This window comes from Chaetodon trifascialis, chromosome 17 (assembly GCF_039877785.1).
Source record: "Chaetodon trifascialis isolate fChaTrf1 chromosome 17, fChaTrf1.hap1, whole genome shotgun sequence".
Lineage (NCBI taxonomy): Eukaryota > Metazoa > Chordata > Actinopteri > Chaetodontiformes > Chaetodontidae > Chaetodon > Chaetodon trifascialis.
This window is the reverse complement of record NC_092072.1, coordinates 22,720,859-22,730,744: the sequence shown is the minus strand read 5'-3', so window position 1 is coordinate 22,730,744 and position 9,886 is coordinate 22,720,859. Positions and strand designations below refer to the sequence as shown.

At 41.0% G+C, this 9,886-nt stretch overlaps 1 protein-coding gene across 1 annotated transcript in view; it reads left to right on the top strand.

The window, feature by feature from the left end:
- Positions 1–9,886, top strand: part of thsd7aa (thrombospondin, type I, domain containing 7Aa) — a 156,077-nt gene that overhangs the window by 91,403 nt on the left and 54,788 nt on the right. The window contains exon 7 of the mRNA XM_070984701.1: positions 6,693–6,887. Coding sequence (XP_070840802.1) covers positions 6,693–6,887 — 195 coding nt within the window. The remainder of the gene's footprint in view (positions 1–6,692; positions 6,888–9,886) is intronic.

Genomic DNA, 9,886 nt, shown 5'->3' with positions numbered 1-9,886 from the left:
TCATCATCAAGGTCCCCATTCACAGGCTACAGTGCTTCACGTTGTTGCAGTGGCAGCAATTACCATCTTCCTCATACCAGACTGACTTGTTCTCTACAACTAATTATCTTTATTCTTTCTGCCCTGAAAAATTTAAAGAAAACTGTCCTTGAAAGACAACTCATTATGAAGCAGTGGGATATATCAGCACTGCTGAGAACCACATTATAGTTTTCACATTTTTCTGTTCAGATTTTTCAGTAGCTCTATAGCAAAGCATGGCAGACATGTTGAACATGTTTTTTGCTGGACCCTCATATTTCACAAGATTGTAGTGAAATATTCATGACAAAAGTACTTTTTTGACGTTTTATAGATACTGCAGTTTTACCATGTTTAGTATGATCCTTCAACAAAGCTAAATGCTGAAATCATTTTTTCCCCAATGCTTCTTGAATAAAGAGTTCTCCTGACACTGACAATGTAGTATCATGGAAAGAAAGAAAGAAAGAAAGAAAGAAAGAAAGAAAGAAAGAAAGAAAGAAAGAAAGAAAGAAAGAAAGAAAGATGCTGTATGTATTTTGATAAAATTAAAATCTGAACTTCTTCTATTAACTGTGTATTCTGCAGAGGTTGTGGTGTGATGTTTTTGTTTCTTAGCAATATGTTTTGCATTTCCTCTGATCAGACAATAGCAAACCTCTGATCGCGGCATCAGCCACTGACTGTGACCACAACTGTAGCTGGCTGTCTTATTGGTTGGGAGATGAAACACCCTTTGTGGCTAAGACAACAGCTGTACCTGCTTCTGTGGCTACAGGCTCTTTCAAGGTCTATAGGTTTGGTTATATAGCTGCATCTGTAGCTATAGCCATGGCAACTCTGAATGCCTTACATTGTATTTATAAAACACCAAATCACAACAGAAGTTGTCGCAGGACACTTAAACATAGAGCTGGTACAGACCAAACTTTTTATCTACAAAGACCCGTTGATTCCCTCATGAGCAAGCACTTTGTGACAGTGGCCACAAAAAACTTCCTTTTAACAGGCAGAAACCTCAAGCAGAACCAGGCTCTGGGTGGGCGGAGAGAGGGACAGGGATAGGACAGTAAGAGTGACAGTTCTAATAATAGACTTTTAACTATACATAGCATAAATGGCATAGTATATACATATACATACACACACACACACACACACACACACACACACACACACACACACACACACGTGTGCCAACTTCCATCACACACGTGTGTGTGTGTGTGTGTGTGTGTGTGTGTGTGTGTGTGTGTGTGTGTGTGTGTGTGTGTGTGTGTGTGATATATGCATGTATTGGTACACATACTATATGTACAGAATACAGCACTATGGATGTAATGATGGAAATGTGACTACTGCTGCAGCATTCTGGATCAACTGAAGAGTATTTAGCAATGGATTTTGGCAGCCTGATAGGAACTTAGTAGAAAGGAATTGCAGTAATTCAACCTGGAAGTTACAAATGCATGCACTATTTATTCTGCATGGTTTTGAGACAGGATGTGCCTGTTTGTTACGTAGGTGAAAAAAGGCAGTCCTTGAAGTTTGTTTTACATGTGAGTTAAAGGAGACATCCTGATCAAAGATAACGCCCAGATTCTTTACAGTGGTGCTGGAGGCCAGGGCAATGCCATCCATAATGGCTATATCATCAGATAGTGAGTCTAAGGTGTTTAGAGCCTAGTACTTTAACTTCATAACTTTTGTCTGAATTTAGCAACAAAAACTATAGCCATGCCCAAGTTTTTATTACAGCTACAGCCAGAGCTATAGCACATTAGCCTCTACCAACTCAACAGCCAGAAGCCAGTTGAAGAAGAAGAAGAAGAAGAAGAAGAAGAAGAAGAAGAAGAAGAAGAAGAAGAAGAAGAAGAAATGTACTTTATTAATCACTTCACATCACATGTTAGTTGCACCTTACACGCCATGCTTTCCGTGAGATTCTTTTTCTCCGTATTTATCCCATCCTCGGTCTGTCAATCCTCCGCGGCAGACCAGGAGCGGTGGGCTGCCAGCTGCCAGTCCATGCCGACGCCGGCACCCGGGGACCAGTAATCCGTTGTCACCATTGGTCAGGTGGTGATCTTGTTGCATATTTTCAATGGGGGTATTTTATGGAGGATACCCCTAAACTACTAAAAATTACTAAACTAAAAACCCATCAAAAGCTATCCTAACTTTTTCAGTTAGCATCGGTAGACTGTGGGGTGACCATAGACCAAGAGGAAATATCCTATAGTATCACTTATCCTTCAACCAACCCTCATATTTTCATCACTGCATTTTTTATCTCATTGCCTCTATCCCTCCATTCCTTGAGATACTCTTTATTGTCTGAATCCATTTAAATGGCTGGTGAATACATCCAGATAATAAGTTTCAGCCAGAGCCATGAAAGAAAAAATCCTCAAGGTGACCTCATCATCTTTCTTTTTCTTTCTTTCTTTCTTTCTTTCTTTCTTTCTTTCTTTCTTTCTTTCTTTCTTTCTTTCTTTCTTTCTTTCTTCTGAAAGGCACTCAGCTAAAGAGGTGTGGGCTTCCTTTTATGGCACCCTATTGAATCAGACTTATTGGTAAATTAGATTAACACAGTCTGCTCCACACAGTCAGCTTGGGTTTACTCTACCTTTCTTCCCCATTACCTCTGACTGCATGAGAGGCAATCTCCCCCAGATGTGGCAGAATTGAATAGAGGAGATGTCAGCTTCCGTCTGGTACATTTCCATCAACAGAGGTTCAGACAGAAGTTTAACTTGTTTGATGTGTGTAATGTTGCAAATGAAAAATTTCCCTTTGATGGTTTCAATTGCTTGCTCAGCTCAGGGCGAACTGATACCACTTCAGCTTCTCAGATCTGTAAGTTTAACAGAAAGATTTTGAACACCATGCAGAACGGGAGAGAAACTCTTCCTTCCTGCTATGCTACAAGGTCTCTTTTGATATGACTTTAATTTACACTGAAAGTAATTCATTCCCTGAAAAGTCAGACACTTTATGTTACTCTGTGGTAGCAATTCAGCTTGTTCCTGGAATGTATCTTACCTGCTTATGGTCATACTATAGCTGCTGATGTGGTGACTCACTGGAAACCTACCCTCCAACCTAACTGACAAAATAAATCATTTGTCATTTCCTTTCACAAAAAATATGAGCTTTTTCTGATTTGGCACCCCCATCATCAGTGAAACAGCTTTTGTAAACACTTTCCAAAACAAAGCATATAAACCTTACAAAAATAAGTCATATGAGGGTTTTTGAGCTGCCACCACTACCATTAATGTTTTAAGTTAAGGTAACTAAAACTATAATAGCCGAGCATCATGGTCCTTCAAGTTAGAGATCTAGATCAGTCAGGTCAAAAGTTCTGACAGTGATCTATGTACAGTCTGTTGTCAAGACAACATTTTAATCACAGTCCCTTTTTTCAGGTCAGAATTCACCAAAAATGACAATTTCTGACCAAACAAAAAGTTGACCAGGATCAAAATATACAGTAAAATATACTCTGGACTAAAACTGTCCTTACTGTTGGTTTGTGTTAGTCAGTGTAGACTGTAGGGTATGTTTAATTATCAAAACTAAAACCAACTGTGCAATGATCAAATAACAAAAGACATCATGAAAGCATTCAGTGTCAAACAGGCCTTTTAATGATTCCCTACCGCGTCTATCACATGGAAGTCTTCAATTACCTCTGTCAAGGCTCCATACATCCCCCATCACCACCCCAATCCCACCCCCTCAGCCATGTGGCATCCCTCAGAGTTTTTCTTGACTGGCCTCTTATTGATCTCGTGCTGTCTCCCTCTGATGAAAATGGATCGTTTTTCTTTTCTGGGGTCCCAGACGTATCACTCAACTGAATGGTTGCCATTCTCCCAGCACTTTATAATGAGATTTTCACAGATATGGTCCTTCAGTGACAGCATGGGCTGGGATGGAATGGGATGGCAGGAGTTAGGAGAGTGAGGACAGCTTGCAGATCTACATCGATATTGGTCATGTCAGCACCCCCACCTCTCCAAAAACAAGTACCTCATACATAAACCAGTAAGCATTCTCAGACATCTATTGACCTCAAGTTATTTAGGACTGCTGGCAGTTTAGGTGGGAATGCTCTGGATGCTGATGATAAGGCTCGAGCTCAAGACCACAGTCAGGGAGCTGGAGTGCAAGACTGGAGACCAGCAGTTTGAGATCTGAGCTGGAGGACAGTAAGAGAATGGCAGGACTGGAGGCTGTAGGCTGGCAACAGGGCTACAGGAATGCCAGAGACTGGGAAACTAACAGGTGTGCTGGCAGAGCCGGGCCACTGAAAAACCCAGCTGCTGGAGACTGTTACTGCACAGAAACTGGGGTCTGCTGCAGAACACTGGTGACCACCGTAGCTCAGTAACAGTATGTTGCTGCAACACAAGAACAGGAGGCAGGAACAGAAAATTGCTGTAGTGCAGAGCAGAAGGCAATCAAGTGGAGGTCTGGTTGGGCCTCAAGAAAAACAGTCGACTGATGATCTGGGAAATCCGGCGGTGGGTCAGTGGGGGCTGCGGACTGGGTGGCTGGCTTTGGGTTGACGGGGACAGTCCACTGGTGGGCAGGAGCAAGTGTCGGCCGGCCTGCCGACTGGGAACCAGAAGCAGGTGCCAGCCTGGCTGCCAGCTGGGAACCAGGAGCTAGTCTGGTCAGACTGCTGACGGATAACCAGGAGTATGTGTTGGCTGAGAAGATGAAACTACATTGTGCCAGCCAGCCCAGGGGCTAAAGAGACATCAGCTGACTTCGGAGCAGGCTTTGTGTTGGCCTGACCCAGGGACCAACCCAGGGACTACAAAGTCTGGAGAGGGCGCTGGGCAGTGGGACCTCCACAGCTTGTCATTCACAAGTAATAATGGAGCTGGGTTCACCACTTTGTGAAACACATGATTTTATAAAGGATATTACTACATGGGCTCAGGAATACTTTGTAAAACCATCAGCAAACACAGTTCATTTGCAAATGATTACATTTTCTCTTTATTTACATTTTACAGAGGAATCAAGGCTATAGATCGATACAGTAAGCAAAAAACAGCAGTATTGGTACTAAAAATATATACTTCAGTAAAACTACAAGTACGTAAGTGGTATGGTAAGTTAGTACTGCCAGAGAAATGAGTAAAAGTGAAAGTTTTCATTCGAGAAACCTACTCAAGTGGACATAAAAACCTAATTAACCTGGTTAACCTGGTTAATAAATTACTGAAAGTACAAGCTACTTTCCCCTTGAATGTTTTTAGGATGTGCTGGCCAGTGCAAATAATGAAAAAACAGCAAACTTATGGATAAAACTTATGAAACTGGCAAGTTGGCATTACTTTAGGGCATCTGCATTCTAAAGCACACCAATTTAAAAGCCCAACAGACAGTTGGACAGAAGAACATACAAGACACAAGATAAGTTAATGTCATTATCCTAGCATCGAAGATTAATGTTACACATGAAAAACGGAACGTTAGTTAGTCAACTACATTTTCCCTCACAACTTACTTCAACGTGCTTACGGAGGTTAGAAGGCGATCTGGCCAAGAATTATATTTGTCTTCCAGACAGCTGGCAACTTGGCATCTGCAATACAGGTGTTTGTTGTAGAGTGTTTGTACAGTGCTCACCTAGATGGAGTTATAAAACAATGTAAATGGCTAAATCAGCAAAATCTGTGTAATTAATAAAATCAGGCAGGCATAATGCTTCACTTCTGAAACATGCCCTTTGGAGGATGGAACAAAAATGCGTTGCTCACATGATGTCACAGAGACACGTCTGGTGGAATCTCAGTGTAAACCATTTGAAAATCCCAATATCAAAGCAGGAGTAATTTCTTTAATTACTTAATACTTTAATTACTTAATTTGGAACAGGAGTTCAATACAAAGCAAACCAATACCTTACCTTTTTTCCAGTGCCTCTAAGCTATTCTAAGTTCCGTCATTTGCTTAGAAGTCTCTGCAGCGATCCTTACTTGTTTTCTGATTGTTTTCATGGCAACAGTGACCTTTCTTAAATTCAGTAAGCTTTCCAAAACCAATCCCTTGCAACAACTGATGACCAGTCAGTAAAGTTGAGCAGTTCCTCCAGTATGAGCAACAGCTCGATATGAAGAGCAAAAGACCTCCCCTGTGCATTTTCCCACCAGTCACAGTCTTCAGTAGAGATGGTTGGCAAATGGTTTTACCAATAACATTATGAGTTCAACAATTTATGACAGATTTTTATTAAGGAAATTATGATTCTTATGATAATAACAATATTTTTTTCTTATAATAAGCGTTGCATAAACTCACATTCATTCTTCGTCCTTTCATGCACAGACATTTGCAAATACTTAAATGAGTGTGATTATTTTATGCAGTTTTGTTAACTTTTACTAAAATATATAGTATGTTACAGCTCTAATAAAACCTGGCCATAACCTGTCCATGTGTCTCTCAGGACTCTGCAAATGGTCACTTTGGCTGTCCACCTAGAAGACACCAATGCAAAATGCTCAGTTGTAGTGCTGTAGTGAAAAATGCATCCAGCTCTATTTTCCAAAAAAAAATTACTAAGCATCTTTAACATCAGCTTTTTTATTATTTACTTTGTCAAGTCACACATTTTTAATACTACAAATCTGCTTTTGTCCATCCAGGTGAATATGTGGAGAGGCAGCTCTGCCGTGATGCCATCCTGCCCATGCCGGCCATCTGTGAGGTGCCTTGCCCAAAGGACTGTGCCCTGAGCCCCTGGACACCCTGGTCTCTGTGCTCTCACACCTGCTCTGGAAAAAACACAGAAGGCAGGCAGACCAGAGCTCGCTCTATCCTCGCCTATAATGCAGGAGAAGGTAAGAACTGCTCAGACCCGGACAAGGAGAATACAGCAGCACTAGATACACAGATTCAGACAGATATGAAGGTTTCCAACATTAGGAATCAGTCAGTCAGTATGTTCAGTTTTAGGTAATCCTAACTGTGACCTGGCTCTCCACCAAGATTAGTATCTACCTTCATAAACATATATTCATTCAATACCAAAGTCAGGCTAGTAATGTTCATCTCAAGAATCTTTTTTTTTTTTGGTATATCTCTCCTCCTTATATATCACAAGTGAAATGTCAAAGTGAAATGATTTATTCTGTGTTCCTCTACAGCAACTGCGAAGGTAGTGGCATGGGTTACTGTGATGCAGGGTAAGAAGAGACTAGAGGGATAATGAGCCTCCAGAATTGTTGCAAGAGTGTTTAAACTCACTTCATTGTACAAATATGTTCATGCCTTTAAAAATGTACAAAGATTTTGCCTTTATTTCTGTTCAAGGTCCTTCCCTGCTGTCATCGGTCCATCCAATCTTTGGTACATTCATATTTGATGTTCTTAGATGACAGCAAGTGATTTTTGCTGATGTAGTCTGTAGTCTCCATATGTTTAACTACAAGGAAATAGAAATGTGGCTACCTTAATGTAATCTCTTCCTGCCGATCTGCTGGCCCAGCAAAATCCCTGTGCTTTTAGAGTAGAGAAAATGCTCTTACACACTAGTAGTAGTATTGAGTATTCCAAAACATTAAGTGTTTCAAACCCCTAGGTGAGTAGTGGGTATCTAAATGGTGCTGGAATGATACTGAAGTGAGTGCCTCTGGGTTAAAGCCCAACCCTCCAAGCTGCCAATCATGCTGTGAGAACTGAGCCATTCTCACCAAACCTTGTTATGAGAAAAATCGTGAGGCTGCACAGATGGTTAGCGTCTGGCTTGGCAGCAGATCAGAATTTTAGCTTTTACGTCCCTGCTATCATTTAACAGCTCTTGCCGTCTGACTTCTGGACCACATTGCGTGTGACGTGCTGTCTCTGGCTTATTCACGCAGCATCCACGGTGGAGTAAGGAGACGCCTCATACATAATGGATTTCCATGTGAACGGATACCCCCGCTCCATCATGCATGCTGGGCTTCAGGAGCATGCCCGTGCCAGAACACAGTGCAGGCTGTTGGCTGTGACTTGTTTATTAGCCTCCCCAGTATTTAGGAGGCAAACATTGCTGCAGTATTAGATGGATGACAATCGACAGAACATGGAGCCAGACTGCTTGATGTGGTGTGTACTGAATCAAGCGTCAAGTCACATAGACCTGTCCTGGCCATCAGCTGTAACAAAATGAGGCAAGCCGGAAAGTATTAAACATGATTCACAAGATAGAGTAGAAAGTGCAAGAATGCCCCTGACAAAGATTTAAATCTTTCTGTTGGAGCCATTGTCTGTTGGTATGAGCTAATTATCCAGATCAAGACAAGCATTGGGATTATAAAGGGGATTATTGCCTGACATGGTAGTGTTGAGTAAATAACTTGAATATCCACACAGTAAATAATATGTGGAGACAATGATAATAGAGTCGACTTGAGTAGACTTGAATGAAGTGTTTGCTAGACAGCAAAATGACATCTACTCTGCAGCTCTTTGAGCTGTGCATTTTTCCAAATACATGCTGAGTTAATTGGTAGCCCTTAAATATCTGACAATTAACTATTTAATTAGCCAGTGCAGCAATAATGGTGTCCTTCTTTGTGCTAATGAGCTTCAGGCCTGATAAATGACTGCCCTGATGAAATCCAATAATATCTTTTATCAATGATCTTGTGAAGGACATTACCCCTGTGCTGTTAACACAAAGGTCAGCCATAGCTTCAGTCTGAGGCCCTTTCTCATGTCCAATTTAGATACTTCATCTCCTACTGAAAGACGTCATTCAGTGACTTCTGAAGCACTGATGGCTGACCTTCTCCTCAGCCGTTCTCTTTTCCCAAGGTGATGGTGGCTGCTAATGATAAGGTTTCGGGGTGAAGAGGGTCACATGGTGGGCACACCCCACCTGGGTCCATATCCAAGCTTCTGGCTCTGTATAGACATTCTGCCTCCTGGGTCATCACATCTCTGTCGATCCTCACGGCAGGTCGTCCCCCAGGGACCCTCCGTTTTATCTCTCAATCCGCTTCAGCCTTGTTTGTTTTCCAGCAAGTCATGGGAAAATCAAAGCTAATAGCTAATATATACCACTGCACAAAGACTCATACAAAGTGCGAAGTGTAGACAATGCCTTACTGCTAGCCAGCCTCATTATTTTGGGGTTTTGACAGATGCAGTGTTGGGTTTATATACTTGTTCTCCCACACAAAGAGACAAATAGAACCTGATGGCTGTGCAAAGTGTTTCAAAGGGAATAAACACCTCTTACTCTAAATACAGTACTGCTGTTTAAAGCAATATTCTTATGTTTTTGTTTCCATCCTTGGTCAATTACAATCCAAACATCACTTTTATATCAAGCACCTTACTTGGTAATATTATTTCTTGGATTTTATTTTAATGAAGGGTGATTTCTGAAGGTGGTTCTCTTTTCCTCGCCAAGCCGAGCTAGTGATTTTTCTCACAAACTCCACTGTTATTCTTCTCTCCAGTATTCCCACCAGACAGCAGGTGTCTTATATAAACAGTTTATGCATGTGCCACTGCTCAATTTGCTGTTTAGAAACTGGACATCCAAATTGTGCTCTTTGTCTTTGTGCTCAGTGAAGACCATAACCACTTCAGTACCTTTTACATTGAGACATACATTGTTGTGCCACAGAGCCTACATATATTTACAAAAAAGCTTATTATTTATATTGTATAATCCATCCATTAAACGCAGATACTAAATAAATGAGTAAATGCAACATGAAAAATAAAATAACAGCTTTAAGATAAAGAGCATTTGATATCGATAAGATAAATACAGTCTAATTAGAATTTAAATGTAAAAGCAGGATCAATCCAACAAGTTATACATGAAAATATTAATAGACAG